Raw genomic sequence first — 17,104 nt, forward strand, 5'->3', positions numbered from 1 at the left:
CAATATCCAAAGGATATAAAATACTTTAGAACAATACTAACACAAAAGTAGCAGAAACATCTGAAACATGTACGCAAACTTTAGACCAACTTGTATAATTTAGTTAACCCCTGCTTAACCAATCTTAAGAAGTCCAACCCTATTTTAGGTGAGTCTCAAAGAGTCAAGGAGGGTTCTGGGGGCCAGGTGACTCGGGCTGAGGGAGAAAATTCAGGTAAGCAGTGGACAAGGCAGAGTCTCTGAAGATTTACAGGTGAGTATCAGTTTTTTTTGGGGGGGTAAAGAGCACACGCAGCATAGGAGCAACAAAGCTGTCCCCATGTAAGTATTGGTGGTGGAACAGTACCCTGTAAGCGAAAAAGCTGGTGCAGCAGGACGGTCTCCAAGGAGAGGAGAGGATACTTGGCCTTGGTGACTAACAATGGATCTGGTGGTTGCACTCGAGCAGTTGGACACCCATCAGAAGATCTCAGCAGCCTGGCTCGTTGGTGCATTCTTCAAGGCTTGTTTGAAAGATGATTGTCTTGTGGGAGACTTTGCTCCAGTTCTCTGTCCTCGTCTCGGCTGCGGGGACTTTCAAGAGCAGGATCCAGTCTTTGGCACTCCAGAAGGATGCCTGCAAAGTTTCAGACAAAACCACGCTTCAGGAGATGTTGTGGGCCGTGTAGGTCGCAGCTCTTCAGGGAGGGTGCAAAATGCAGTTTGTCTTGGTGCTGGTTAAGCCCACCAGTCTAAGAGAGAAAGTCGTCCACTTCAGGGCTGCCCTGTCTCACAGAAGTTGAGATTGGAATAGCAGCAGACGGCTTTGGCGGTCGCTGGAAGTGGCTGCGGACATCTTCTTTTTCTTCTACTTCCGATCTTCAGTCCCAGAGGTCGACTCAGAGTTTCTGCTCCAGGACCCTCGTCTTTTATGCCGGAAAAGTGGCTTAGCCCACCATTCACCAGACATGCATATATTCAAACTTAGGGGGGCGGTGGCTGTTCAACGGGGACAACCAGTCTCCCAGCACCAACTGGATCCAGGCAGGCACACTGCTGGACAAAGACCAGGGGAGTTTCGGTCGTCTCCCCCACTTCCTGTCCTTTCAATCACTCAGGGAGCCTTGGTGGGCTTTCCAATGGAAGGCCGCCAATGATAAAAGACCCATCAAGACCTCTCGCACCCAGGCAGATAGAAGAAGGCTCAAGAAAGAACAAATCATCAAGAACACAGCTTAAAAAAATACAGCCACCATTTTAGGCAACTGGTGACCTTTGCACCCCTTACCGCAGCTGTGAAGGCAGCCTGCAACAAATGTCCACAAGAAGTGGTGCAAAAAGGTACACTGCCAGCAGCCTGTCAGATGAACTTGTATCAATAACTAAAGGTTACTGGAAAAGCGAGAAAAGGGAAACAATGGGCCTCATTACAAGTCAGCCGGTCCGGACCTCGTGGGAGTAACACCACCTGCCTGCAGGCAGACATAGAAACACTGGCTCTGTCATGGACGGAACCAGAGTTTCCATGGTTCCCATCCCCATGGAGTCCTATGGGACTATGGAACTCCATGGGAATGGGGGTTTACAGAATTCTGCCTCCAGAATTACCGGTTCACTGGGGTTGTAATGCCCCCGTGATTCCCGCAATCACAGAGGCGGAATGGTATTAAGGGTCCGGCGGCAACCTGCCGGTTTTTCCAGCACGGCTACCGCCGGACTCATAATGAGGCCCAATGTTTCCCCTCAGCACTTCACTTAAGGTGGGGTGTGCTCATCTCTCAAAATAAAATGCAGGTGGGACACAACGGTGTCCCCCTGACCTGTTAACACAGGTAAAATGGATTCCAAGATGGCTGCCGGACAGTGAGGACGCACTCCTCGAGTCCTCCGTGCAGGCAAACTAAAAGGCGAACAGCGCGGCGCATGAAAGTTCACAGATAAGCCAAAATAAGCAGCAGGAAAGCACAACAAGACTCGGATTGAACATCCGTGCGGTGTAGGTCTGAGGAAGAGGTCCGGTGCGTGTGGCGGCGCCCGCAGCAATCAGGCACGCATCCAGCAGTGGGGGGGGACATACCCCGCTGGAGGCCTCAGGAGAAAGTTCGGGGGCCCGGAGCAGCAACAGCTGGCAACTGATAACGCACAGCCGCAGACGATCGGTGGTATCGCCACTGCCCCCAGGACACGGAGCCCCGACGGGGGACACACCCGGGGACAAGAGAGACAGTCCGCGACGGAGGATCCCCTGCCCAACAGCGCAGTACGGCAGTACGAGAGAGCCCGCGGAACACCGGCTACTCCCGCAACCAAGGTACCAGCAGCAGCAGCCAGCGGGGCGAGTGCCCAGGGGAGAGGTAGCGGCGCGGACAGATAGAGGAGCAGACAGGCACCGAGGGAGAGCCCCGTGTGCTAAGGGGCTGAGTGGCAGAGGAGGAGTGAGGCGTAACGCTGCAGAGGTCTGGACCCTCCAACAGAAGAGCAGGGAACTGACGCCGGGTGCATCCGGCAGGCTGTGGTCGGGCCGGTCCCCGGACGGTGGCAGCCTGGGGCCCCCCCAGGCTGGTGAGGAACTCCTGAGGCCCATCCGGGGGAATCGGACGCTCACCCGTGGGAGCGGCGAGGCATTGGAGGCTGGATCTGGGCTAACTCAAGCGGCGCAATAGCGGGGGTGACAATCCCGCAAAATCCAGGGAGCCAAGTTGTAGTCGAGCTCCGTGGGGAGACCGGTCCATATGTGGGGTCCGCTCACATACCAGAGGAATAGCGGTGCAGGCCCGGAAAACATACTTGAAGCGAGGCACCGGGGGGTGACGGCCCACGAGAAGAGAAAGGCGTGGAGACATAGCAGTGGGAGCCCCCCCCCTTCCCGCTCATGTAACAGCACGGTGAGACTGAGCCAGAAGTGGCGCTATACTGGTCGGAGTGGGAAGGGAGAGGCGAGCCCGAGATATACGCTGGGGTGCCCCCCAACGGAGAGAACGCTGGCACGGGAACACCAGCGGGGAGACAGGGTTGAGCCCCTCCCCCCACAGTATCCTGAAGCTGAAGGGGCCACACAGCAAGGTACGCACAGACTATTTAAGGGGTCCCCCAAGATTGAGATACACCATCAGCCCAGCCGCATGACACCCACTTCTAACCCAAAGAAGCACAGGAGATCCCGCTTCTCATACTGGCTTGAGGAGTGAAGAGCCCACCCCAAGTGGTGGACCAGGCCCAAGATCTGCGACGGACATATAACAGCCCGAGTACTCAAGTCAAAACAAAAAGGGCATTGGCCACAATAGCAACATACATACTGCTCCAGGCATAATACCAGCCGACAGTAGCCAGATCGATTCAGATGCCAGGCACCAAACCCAAAACGGGCCCATCAAGAGCACGGACCCCAGCGAGACCCAAGGAAGGACAGATAGATAAGTGCTGGCGGCAAAGGCGCCAAACACACGCATATTCGCCATCCCCTCCACCGGGGTTTTCTACTGAAACAAAGGACCTCCCAACCAGCATAATGTCAACCGGCAAAGATGAACTTTTGAACTGCCTAAAAGGTATGGAGGCCAGAATGACTAAAGCCTTCCATAGTCAAATGGAACAACTAAGGGAGGACCTGAAATCGTCCCTCCAGGAGGTCAATAAAGAAATGGCGGAGATAGGAGAAAGAGTGGACATAGTTGAAAGTGGCCTCTCGAATATTACGGAGGAGACTAATCAAAACAGCTTGCTACTAGACCAGTTGGCGACCGCGACAAACAACTTGGAGCTCCAGGCGGAGGATCTGGAAAACCGCTCGAGAAGATCCAATATTAGGGTCAAAGGCCTGGCAGAATCGGTACAGGACAAGGATCTAACAGAAACGATGCAACTCTGCTTTAGCAGCCTGCTAGCAGATGCCGAACCTGAAACAATCGGCTTTGACAGAATACATCGAGTGAGCCCAATACGCAATGAACCAGGGTCGAGACCCAGAGATGTCCTGATAGCGATGACATGGTATCGTCTGAAAGAGGAGGTGCTACGCGCAGCAAGGACAAACCGAGACCTTACGATTAATGGGTCCCGTATACAGATGTACCAGGACCTCGCCCTGATCACGCTCCATAAATGGCGGCTAATGCAACCTGTCACGAAAACCCTTCAAGTACATCAAATCAGATATAGATGGACGCACCTGTTCGGCCTGTCATTTACATAGGAAGGAAAACAGAGGAGAATTGGGAACTGCGCAGAAGGTCTGGCTCTGCTACACTTGGTGGACGAGCAGCCGGAGGCACCCGCGCACCCGTGGCCTAATCTGACTGGCCCGCCCAGCAGACCATGGGAATGGTCAACGGGAAGAAAGTAGAGACGGGGGAGGACAGGAAGAACCGGAAGCCCTCAACCGACTCAGGTTTGTGAACGGAGAGGCCCACCGAATCCGAACGCGGCCCATCACATGGACAATGCGTGAAGTGCTACCTAAATGTGAGAAGACCGCAAAACTGCTCCGAAGCGCCTGCACGGAGGTAGGAGGTCACTAATCTTGGAAGCAGGGTCAGGTAATACAACTCCTGACTATGGTGAACTGGGGGGAATTTAGAGGCCTTAAGCCCGTTTTGTCTAGCGGGGGGGCCCGTCAGAAGCCCAGGACTCATATACTCCCAGGATTGGGGAAAGGGAAGGGGGTGGGAAGGGGAGAGAAAGGGAACGAAGGATAGAAAAGCAAGGAACCCAAAAACCATGAATAAAGGTGAGCTACCTCCACAAATGTGTAATAACAGAAAGAAAACAGACAGAGAAAAGTACAGTAGCAGAATATGGGGTCCAATATGCAGAGAATCTTCACCTAGGGAGTAATGGAAGAAGTGAACATTGTCTCGATTAATGTCCAGGGGCTAAACACCCCAGCTAAAACACGATCGATCCTAGGCAGACTGGAAGCTATGCAAACGAAAATAGCGATCCTACAGAAGACACACTTGCTCCAGCAAGATGAGAAAGGGATGCGTAGTAGAACATACCCTCTTCAGTTTTTCGCCTCAAGCCAGACAAAAACAAAAGGGGTGGCAATCCTGTGCAGCAGAGACTTAGGCTTCCACAAACAGCACATAATGAAGGATCAGGAAGGTAGATACTTGGGTGTGAAGGGTACCGTCAATGGCCAAATGTATACAGTTCTAGCAGTATATGGGCCTCATTACATGGTAGTCGGTAAGGGTTTACCGGTACCGGTAAGGGCACCGGTACCAGTAAACCCTTACCGCCTTACTATGAGGTCCTTTTGCGGTACCCAACCTTAACGACTGGTTTTACCAGCCATTAAAGTAGGGTGCCGCAAAGGGACCTTGGTGCTAATTATGGTAGCGCCTTCCCCATTCCCATTGAGCTCTATGGGGGCAAAAATGGGAATGGGGAAGTGCCTTGGTGAATGGGGAATTACCGCCCCCGCTCACCTTGGAGTAGGGCGGTAATTCCACCATCCACCAAGGCAGACACGGTAAAATACCGGTGGCAACCATGGCGCTTATAGCGCCATGGTTACAGCCTACCGTGTAATGAGGCCCTATGTCCCCAATGAAAAACAGGACCAGTATATTCCCAAACTACTCCAGAAGGTGGAAGGGTGGTGTGAGGGCAGAGTGATAATAGGAGGAGACTTTAACTGTGTGATGGACCCAAAAATAGATAAAACACTCCCCCGACGGCTGCAGACCAGCGAAACAGACAGGCCCTGGGAAAACTTTTCAGAGACTTGGAGGTGATAGAAACGTGGCGGATTTTCCACCAGGAAATCCGGGAATACACACATTACTCAGCGGTACACAGGGGTTACTCTAGAATTTACATGATCCTGGTGTCCTCTACTTTAATCCCCTATGTCAAGAAAATAGAAATTGGGGTTCAATATCTCTCAGATCATGCCCCAGTGGTGACCTGCATAGAACTGCAGAGGATAATGAATAGACCCGACCACAATGGAGGCTAAATGAAACAATACTGAAGGATATAGCACTTAAGGCACACATGGAAGAAGTCATAAGAAATTATTTCCTGGAGAATGACAATGGGGAGGTGGACTGGAGGGTGGTGTGGGACGCAGGGAAAGCAGTAATCAGAGGGGAATTTATAGCACAAGCAACGCAATACTGCAGGGGGAAAGCCCAAATAACGCGTAAATTAGAAGAAGAGGTAGGAAATGCTGAAAAGCTCCATAAGATCCGTCAGACGCCCAGAGCCTGGCGGGACCTTAAAAAGGCCAGAGCCAAACTAGAAAACCATATGGCAGATAGAACAGCGCAAATACTGCTAAACACTAAACAATCATATTACATACACAGGGGGAAAGCGAGCAAATTCTTGGCAGCTAAATTACGCAAACAGAAGGCGCGCAATCATATTACCCAGTTAAGAAATAGTAGTGGGGAACTGCAAACGGGAGACGAGGAAAAACTAGAAACGATGGTCCACTTTCACAAAAAACTGCTGACTAGCGAGAACCTGAATGCAGCAGAACAAGTGTCCTATTTGTCGGCCATAAAACTGCCACAGATATCGGAACATCAAAAAGAAAAATTGGGGGCCCTTATCACAACACAGGAAGTGGGTGATGCGATAGCAGCGCTACCCAGGGGAAAGGCACCTGGCCCAGATGGCTTAGGAAATGGGTTCTACAAAATGTTCCTGACACAGTTGGCAACCCCCCTTAATCGCCTTTTCAACCTAATCAGGGATAGGGGAGCAGTTTCAAAGGACATGGGACACTCGACCACGATATTACCCCTAACGCCTGGGAAAGACCCAGTAGAATGCTCCAGTTACCGCCCCATAGCTCTCCTCAATACAGATGCAAAACTGCATGCAAAAATACAGGCGAATCGGTTGGCGACAGTACTGCCCGAGATAATACACGCAGACCAGACAGGCTTCGTAAGGGGGAGACACACTCAGGATAACGTCAGGCGCGTAATTGACATCATAGATTGGGGGGCCAGGAGGGCCCAGAAATTCTCTATTGCCGCGCTAGACGCCACACGAGCATTCGACAGCATAGACTGGGAGTACTTAAGATTGGTAATGGAGGGTTTTGGTTGTGGGCCGACATTCACCAAGATGGTTTTGGCAAATTACCAGCATCCATCTACGCATGTAATGGTGAACGGCTACATCTCAGAAAGAATCAATATCCGGAGAGGTACTCGGCAGGGGTGCCCTCTCTCCCCGCTCATATTCGCCATGGCAATGGAGCCATTTGCCTACAGAATTAGGGAAGACCCGGGAATTAGAGGGGTGCGAAGTGGGGAGATCCAAAACAAGATAGCCCTATATGCAGATGATATCATGCTCTACATGGCAGACTCAATTCACACATTACCCAGAATAATTAAAGAATTACAGAAGTTCGAAAAGACATCAAGGTTCACAATAAACTACTCAAAATCCAAAGCGCTCAACATAACCGAAGGTAGCGGGGACATAGCACGCCTGAAGGAACGTTATCCCCTAAAGTGGGAAAAGCAGTCCCTGGAATATTTAGGAATCCATATCACTAGATCCGTAAAGAACCTGCTCAAGGCAAACATTACACCTCTATGGAAGCGCCTGCAGGAAGACTTGCAGAGATGGGACGCTCAGGAATTATCATGGTTTGCTAGGATAGCGGCGATAAAAATGACCTTGCTACCCAAATTACTGTATGTAGTAAGCTCAACCCCGGTGGTGATCATCCCCCAAAACTGATTCAAGAACTCCAGAAGGCCGTGTTTACATTTATCTGGGGGAATAAGAAGCTGAGGATCCAAAAAAGGATCATGATGCGGCCCACGCTTCTTGGGGGGCTGGGGGTTCCAGATGTAGGGAGATATGTTTTAGCAGCTCAACTGACACCAGCACTGAAATGGGCGGGCAGAGACACCCTTCCGGGGTGGGGGGAAATAGAACAGACCGCGACAGACATCCCATTGGGCATGCTACCATTCCTAAAGCCAAAAGCTCAAGAGAGAGAGAGAGAGGGGATGTATCCTATTGGAGGCCACAAAGACGACACTACACAGCTGGGATAAGGCTGTCCATGGCAGGGGGGTCAAACAAAGCCTGGGCCCACTATCCCCTATTGTGCATAATCCAGACTTTTCACCTGGGCTTCACAAAACGTTCTGGGAAGGTTGGAGGGTAGCAGACACAGTGTCCCTACAAGACAGTGTCCCTACAAGATATGTATCAGGATGATGCCCCACTTACCTTCGAAATATTCAAACAAAGATTCGGCATTACCGAAAATCACAGATTTAAATATATACAATTGCGTCACTGGATCTCACTCCCAGAGGTAAAAAGGGCTGGGTTACGACCCCCAGTAGGCATAGAACTAAAAATACAGGAGGGGACTCATGAAAGAGGGATTACTAGACTGTACAAAGCGCAAATAGAAGACACCCTCCAATACATGAAGGACTGGGAGCGGGACATAGGGGAGGAGATTACACAGGAAGAATGGAGTCAAATCTGGAGGAGGGCTCACAAACTATCCAAATCCACGGCAATTAAAGAATCTACATACAAACTATGTTATTGCTGGTATTTGCCCCCAAGTAGAATACATAAAATGATCCCCACTTATCCCCCAGAATGTTGGCGTCAGTGTGGAGAAAGAGGTGACTTGTTACACATGTGGTGGTCGTGCCCAAGGATAAAAGTGTACTGGAAAGAAATATTGAGCCTAATCAGAGACATAACAGGCGCAGACCTACCATGGTCCCCGAAAGTCATCCTGCTGGGGGCAGTGACAGAAGGGATATATGCAGCTTCAGGGAACAGAGCGGCCCTCATTACACACCTACTGGATGCAGCAAGGATGACAGTGGCCCAACGATGGAAGACAGTGGAAGGCCCTACAGCTCCATGGTGGTGGGTGAAAGTGTGGGGAGTTATGGAAATGGAGAACATCTGCGCCACAAAATTAGGGACATATCTGAAATTCCTGGCCATATGGGATCCACTTCAGGACTATGTGGGGGAAAGGGAGGCTCAATACTTTAAACCCAGGATTCTAACAAACATCCTTATTAGATAAAGACAGCAGAAGCATTGGGGGAGGGGCGGTCTCATGGAACTGTTCTGGTTTCAAGCATGGTTCAGATTGGTTCGAATAATAATAAGGGAAGGGGCGGGAAGAGTGGGCGAGGGTGGGAGGGGTTGGGAAAAGTATGAAGACAATACTAGACTCAATGACAAAGTTCAAGAATGTTGAATAAAGGGTTCATATGGGTAACAATGTTTATAACACATGTTGTAATTGAAAGGCCAATTATGGTCTTAAGTAAAAATGAAAATAAAGTTGGTTAAAAAAAACAGGTAAAATAAAAAGGAAAGCTCAAGGAGCTCTCAGCAACACTGCGCAGAAAGTACTGTGTGCTGCAATAATAAAATGTAGATACCAGAAAATATATGGGAAAGCATAACTCCATTAAAAAGTATCAAAAACAGATACAAAGGGTTTGCATAGTCAGAATAAAAGAATGAGGAGTGTGGAAAATGGTTTCCACTCACCCAGGAGAATCAGTCCAAAAATCCAATAGTCCACCAAAAAATGCACTAATAAAGGAAAATCTACCCAACAGTAATCATCTGTGGAAAAAGTTCTAGTCATGGGCTATTTTGGAAGGAGTTCTTAAAATGATCATGGACCCACATCAGGACATGTTTGTACATATATTACTAGATGAGAGTGGCGCTTTAAGTAAGGACATTTCCACTTATATAGTCCGACGCCAAGGCTTTGTATTAGCGCTTTTCAGTTTATATATTTCGGATTTGATATTGACAATGGAATCTTGACATGTGTTTCCATCTAAGTTAGGGCATTTACACATGCGCATTCTTCTATTTGCCGACGATATAACTATATTAGATAGAATGCAAATAGGCCTTCAACGACTTCTGACCTGCTTAGAAGATTATATGAAATTAAACAGTCTTCAAATGAATGCAGCTGATTCAGTAGTATTGGTTAACAAATAAGGGAGGAAAAAGAGAAAATAATTTTCCTGGCATTTAGAGGGGGGGGAGTCATCTTTAGCATCCAATGTCACTTATTTGCATTTCTCTATTTATGATAAACATCAGGCATTGGACACAAGTTTAAGAATACAAAATAAAATCCTGCCCTTGTTGGCATTAATATGAAAAATAAAGTATACATTTTGCAAATGTACCCTCATTCTGCGAATAGAATTTTATATGGGGAAGGTAATCCCATCCTTGCTATATGATCTTGAGTTATCAACATTATCAACTGAGCGAATATTAAATCAAATTGAAGGACCAATGTGGAAATATTCTTGGTCTTCCAAATTCTGTTCCACTGTCATTTATATAATACGAGTTAGGCTTACAATCATGGGATAAATTAAAACAATTTTATAAAATGTTAAATCCAGTAAATTGGCTTGTAACAGGAAAATACCTCATAATCACTATAACATTTTACTCAAGAATGTGAGAAATAAACAACTGTTGAGAATAGCAAATTGACCTTACTTGAAAATCCTGATAAGATTAAAAATAAATGAAAACACCATGATTGGTGCCAAAAGTTCTTGGATTTATAGAGAGAAAAGAACCTGTCAGAATATATAAAAATGCTAGCCCTGTTCATCAGCCCCCTAGGTATCTATTAGATGTCCCAACAACTGTTTATGCTATATGTTTATGGCATTTTGCTTTCATTTATTGGGCCCACTTGATGGATGGGGACCAATTAATGGAATGGGAAAATAATACTCTACATGTAGGTTATGTAAAAGTGATAACCATTATGAGACACTCAGACATCTCATATTGTATAGTCCTGCCACATTAAATTGGAGGCTATTACTATCCACAAAATTGTTTAACAACCTGAGCTTTGTGTTTATCAAGCAATTCTGGCTAAGATTGTTGGAAGGAGCCCACACTTTTCCTATTATCACAATGGGCAATTTTCTTAGAAGCATTCACGATAAGTTAGTGGAATTATTTATTACAATAACTGAATATTTCATATTCAATGTTTAAGAATGCTTCTTTTGATACTATTCCATACCTATTCATTCGATTACCCATATCAGTGATTTAGGATTAAATGTAAAATGATTTTAGATTATATAAAAAGATAATGAATTCTTAAGAAATATTGTATGTAGGTTGTTAGATTTCTTTTCTGTAATATGCATATTCATTTTAACATGTTATATGTCGTAATATGAATTGAAACCTGTGAAAAGTTATAGTTAAACTACATCACATACATAATTATTTTCAAAATAAGTTTCTTGTTTAACAAAATATCTGTTTTTGTTTGGACTTCTCCTTTCTGTGGATATGTTTTAATAATAATGCAAGCAAGTTCCTAGTTGCTAATTATAACAAGGCAGATAGGAAATTAATTTGGGTAAACAATTTGTACACAAGACACGGTTGGAAAATAAGCAACATCTCTTATCTTGTGCTTACTGTATGAAAAGAAATGCATGCATTTTTCAAACACACCAAGATTGTTTAGCTTCCAGTGAACACATTAACCCCAAAATGCATTCTGAACGGTTTCAGTAATGTTCTGTATATTTCCAGTTGTGAGCGGGATGAGAAGGCTGGCAAAATTAATCATTGTGAATGTACATTTGTGAAATGTATCTCTTTAAAAGTTAACAGGAATGTTTCACAGGCCTGGCCACAAGTTTAGAGCTGTTGAAATTATAGGTATATAATGGAATTTATGACACCTCGGACTGGGCACCTTAGGGGCGACCCATTAACATGAATCTTAAGGCACGTATAAAGGATTGTAATAACAGGGGGACTGCAGGAGAAGTTCCTCTGGCCACCAAAAATAAGTAATTGACCCAAAAACACAAGGGAAAAGATCAAAGATTTGAGGGGCCCCAAAAGGTGGTTCTAGAGTCCCCAAAAATAGAAATTCTGACTTAATTCTACCTACAGCTGGGAAAACTGGTCTGAGCCAACTGTGGGGGTCATAGGTTATAATGGTTACATGAAGGAATGTTGGTAGGGAGTTAATATCTGAAGGTTATCAGGGGAGAGGCAGCCAGCGAGGAGCTGAAACACTACATGTCCATTGAAAAGCTATTGATTGCTGTTTGTCAGCAAGGTGCTAATGTAGTGAAAAAAGCTGGGTAAAAAGGAACTGAGATGATAAGAATGCTGCCATATCCCACAAAACAACAGGGGAGGTGATGTTCTGGGGCACTAGCAAAGGAAGCCTGTAGCACGTGTGCTGCAAAGTACACATTTCAATATACTGAATTAAGGGAGTATATTTTTTGTGATAAGACTGCCAACCTGGACATAGATACTCGGGGCAGAGGACCTCAGGCTCAAGGACAATTACAACATTAATAACCAGGCCTCTTTGCTCTGAAGTCTCACAAATAAATATGCCAGAGCCCTAAAGTACGTAATCTTGTCTACATGTTATGATAGATGTAATGGCTGTATATTTTTAAGGAAAATTGAGGAAAGGGAAGCATTTTCACAGAATTTTGAGATCTAAAGCCTACATAGCCACCAATGTATTCTGTGACTTCCAGGGTTAATAGGATTCCATAATAACCATCAAGTGCTTAACCGGACTGCCGGGTGAGAGGGAAATGGCTGCATTACTGAGGTCAGAATGAAAGAAATGTTCGATGCGCTCGGATGCCTGCGTAAGGATTTCAGGTTTTTTGGATTAAGCGAGGCCTGGGTTAGTAATGAGGCCTGATACATGGATACAGTCCTGGTTAAACTGATTGGCATGGCATAAAGAAAGTGGGAAACTAGATCTTAATGGGGAGCATATGTGAGGGCAGTAGGAGTTCCTGGGATGTTTTATAGGCTTTTTGGGTGCAACAGGAAGGGCCAAGTGGGTTTTAGTTATGGCACTATGTAAGTGACAGAAGATGAGTTCGCTAAATTACAAACTGAGATATCTAAATAACTAGTACACAATTAGTCTTTATGCTCGACCCACAACAGTGATAGAATGTGTTTTGTCTATTCAGCCTCCACTCCTGCCACGACTAACCACCGTACTGAGTCAACTGGATGGGACTTGCCTGTAATCGCTGATGACTACAACGCATTCTTTTCCTCTGAATGGGCGACAATGAAGAGGAAGGATGAAACAGAGGTGAGTGATAGGTGGCAGTAACAGACTATATAGAACTGGGGGCTTGGATGGCATTCTTCTGGATGACTCAAGGAAGGAGCGAAACTGGGAAAGAGCAAAGTACTTCTTGATGAAGTGTTTGTTTTGAGAACTGGGAAGAACTGAAGAAGGGCTGGCTGTTAGGAAAAATATGTATTTTTCCAATCTACTTCAATGAGACCCTCAGCATTTTTGTTGACAGTTTTGAAACTCTTGAACTGATTTTTGGGAATGAGGTCTTTTTTTGAGAATGAGGCCTTTTTTTGACCTTACTCCCTTGCTTAACTTATTATCTGTTTGGGGGCACTGTGGAGTCCAGAAGACTACAGGTGATAAGGGGCTCTGGCCTTCTTTTAAGTCATGGTGTAGCATTATTACCTCCCTTAAGGGGTGTGCTGAGGGGAATCAGGTTTCCCTTTCTTTTGATAGGGTATTTGTGCCATGCATAGTGAAGCCCGGACAGGCTGGTTACAGTGGTACATTTATTTTACACATTATACTGCTCAACAGTCTTTTGTTCACTACAGTGCTCAAAATTGCTGCCGATGTTTAAGACCTGCACAGTTCTTTTGGCTTTATTCCTCCAGGCAGAGGTCTGAAATGGCCATGTGTGGGCATCCTCTTCTAAGGCACTTGCCGGAGCTCGAGAAGAAGCCTTTGTTTGCCTGGAACCTGTTTGGCTTTGTAAGGATCGGTGGATATCCCAAATGTACATCAGAAACCTTGTGTGAGGTTATGAATGTACCTGAGCTTTCTGTCTTAAATGTTGCAGGTCCCCTGATAAGTGGACTGGGCTCCCCATGCCAGGCATTTATTTGTCAGCAGGCAGGGACGTCATTTCACCAAAATGCCAGGGGGAGCGGAAGTGACATCGCACGACCCATGACCTCTGACATCACATGAAGTGATGTCATTTGACCCCACCCCGAAGTTCCATCATGAGAAACGATGGAACACGACCATTCACCCTTTGACAAAACAGGAAGTGGCATCACATAGCATTGTTCCTAAGTACACTATGAAAAATATGGTTACGATATCACTATAATGTGATATACATTTCGTACAAGACTAGATCACCATATGTATGGTTAATGTCAGTGTGTATAGGCCCATATTACCAAATTACTGTGAATGCAAGCAGACGTCCAAGGCCAAATGATAATGATTTGTTATTATATAGCACTTACGCGTAAGCTCTTTATGTAGAACAACTATACATACACTATCACCAAACCTGTGTTGGTACCCATTTAGCGGCCTCAGAAGAATGAAAGGCTGAGTTGAGTTGTTTAAGAACAGACTAAAACAGTGACTCATCCCCTGAAGTGTGTCTGAAACAAACCTTTAATGAGTCTACCAATTATTGTATAGAACTCCAGAAAGACACATTATTTGTTATGCTTATTCTTTCTTTTTTAGGGTCACTGCTCAAAGTGTTACACTTTTGGAGTCCCATTTTCTTTTAAGAGGTCTGAGCAAGAAAGCCAGCCACTCCAGAAACAAAGAGCCACATGGTGCTGGCCACATCCCAGGAGCTTACATTTATTCTTTTTTTAGGGGTAGCAAGGGAGACCTCAGGGGTCACAGTCACGACCCCTTGTAAACCCAAATGATGCCCCTGTCAGCTGAGGATCTGGAGCCATTCTTTGGACAACCACTGGAGCTGAGGGTCTGATGCACAAGAGGTTGCAGAAGGATGCTGGAAGACTGCTACTCAGACAATCATTGCCCAAGCAGTCCTCTGCAAGGCGAAGCGTTGCACCTTCATTCAACATGGGAGACCTTCCACTATGCCTCCCTCTCTTGTACTGGTGGGCATAGCCAATTCCAAATCCTACATCACCAAAGTTGTCCTGGAACTCTCAAGAACCCACACAGAGTTGGCACCCATCTTCCGAAGACTTCTCCTGTTGTCTGTATCTCCCACAGACAGGTGCTGTGAAATCCTGAATTACTCTACCTGAAGTGCCATCTCATCATGGGCCCTAAAGATCGCTGCTCTCGCTCTACTCTCTGGAAAGAAGATAAGCCTTGCTTGAGCTTGTTTTCTGTGAGTCCTGTGCTGCTGTCTTCATGCTTCCAGACCCTGTCTAGAGTCTCCTCGCCTTCTCGTCTTGGGCGACATGTGCATGGACATCATTTGGTGGTTACCAGATGTAGCAGCTGCTACCACTGGCAACTCCCATGTGATGTCTGGCACAACCTGTGCCAACTCCTGGTTTGTGAATTGCAGAGGCAGTGCGAAAACGTGAGTAAAAAGGGCTCTGAATAGAGCCCTTTTTACTCCTGGAAGCGCTCCCCCTTAAGGAGCCTGCTTTAAATATTTCTTGTGTTGTGCCTGATGCTACTTAATAAATGAGGGGTTTGAGCTGTAACACTGACCCCACCTGGGTCAAGACACAGATGATAACCAGGTGATACAAGGAGCTGCTAACTGTGGCTACGAATCCCTGGAGGTGACCTAGTGAACATAAAATAAAACCAATCTGTGAAACATCAGGCACTTTCCTTAACAACCCACTGCCCACTTGATGCAAGGTCACTGGTGGACACCCCCTTTGAGGAAACCCTAGAAGGGCATATTGTGTTGTGACTTTCGAATGCACTGTAAAGCAAACCATGACCTTCAAGTTGTTCAGTGCTTTCCTTTCCTGGCATGCTTCTTTCCAAGGCATTGCCTGTTTTTTTTTTAAATGCATGTCCTGGTGATGCTGAAGGCTCATGTGGTTAAACCTGCCCCACTACCAGGGCACATCACTTTAAAGCAGGCAGAACATGATGGACAGCACCCTAGCCAGGACAGTACAGACACTGTATGTTTTTATAATGCATATGTCTAAAGTTGCATGTTTTCATACTTCATCTAAATTTTGAGGAAGAATATGTGTGTTTAAGCAGACACAAACAATTTAATATGACAATTCTATGGGCCAGTGCACCTTTTACAAAGCACTGTATACTAATCATTGGTTGTCGAGTTAAGTTCAGCCCTTCATCAGACTGGGGGCAATAAGAGGGGAACCCCTTATCTTGGTAATAATAGTCAATTTTGTCCACAGTTTTAAACTTCAGAGAGGGAACACTCTAAAAGCAAGGCTCTCAGGTTTCTTCCTATGAAATTAAATTGGCACACCCTTTAGTGTTTGCATTGTGGTACATTTAGTTTTCCACCGTCTGTTATACATGTAGCACCCCAATTACTAGAATGTAAGGTAAAAAACAGCAGTTCATAAGCTGCTCAGCCCTCACCTGAGGCAACTTAAGAGCGATAACAAGAATTAATACTCTTGGATAAAATGATGGCTGACTTGGCTGTTTGGGATTCCAATCTGCGCCAAAACTGTGGGCCCAGATACATGCACACCTATCAATTGGCCGAAGTTCTAATGATGCTGAAGTCCTGATCCTGTAAATTGATGGCGGTGAACCATCTTTAATGGGTGATCACATAGAAGTACATGGAGGTAGGTCACTACATACAGGCTCTGTATACAGACACTTCTATACAGATTAGATTGGGATCGGGAGGCCAGATGTCTAGGAAGATCTTGACATTTTGTGGCATTGAGCAAGGCTGTGCGCTCGCCCCATCCTAGTTAACCTGTATCTGTCTGATCTGGGCATCTCACAAAACACCATTCGCGCTTTTCCACCATAGTTGAACGGGTGTGACTTGCCATGGCTGCTCTACGCAGACGATATTGTTTTTCTCGATCAAACAACAATAGGATTACAATGTAGAATAACAGCATTTAATAACTACCTAAACAACAACGGCATGCGAATGAATGTTGAAAAATCACAAATTCTACTCATGACCACTGCCAGGAAGAGGATAACGCCAACCTTCTCATGGAGGGTTGAAGATATACAGCTGGATGTAGTGGAAACCATGATATATCTGGGAGTAAAAATCAACAAGAATATAAATGGAAATGCTCAATTGATCTGGCTGAAAAT

General features: G+C 46.0%; 1 protein-coding gene across 2 annotated transcripts in view; it reads left to right on the top strand.

The window, feature by feature from the left end:
* The window catches only part of MAP4K2 (mitogen-activated protein kinase kinase kinase kinase 2), a 1,208,607-nt gene that overhangs the window by 647,452 nt on the left and 544,051 nt on the right, over positions 1–17,104 (top strand). For both annotated transcript variants that reach the window (XM_069645028.1, XM_069645029.1), the window contains one exon: positions 12,996–13,123. In XM_069645028.1, the coding sequence (XP_069501129.1) occupies positions 12,996–13,123 (128 nt within the window). The remainder of the gene's footprint in view (positions 1–12,995; positions 13,124–17,104) is intronic.

The sequence above is a fragment of the Ambystoma mexicanum genome, chromosome 2p, assembly GCF_040938575.1.
Source record: "Ambystoma mexicanum isolate Mex_15411 chromosome 2p, UKY_AmexF1_1, whole genome shotgun sequence".
NCBI classification, from domain to species: domain Eukaryota; kingdom Metazoa; phylum Chordata; class Amphibia; order Caudata; family Ambystomatidae; genus Ambystoma; species Ambystoma mexicanum.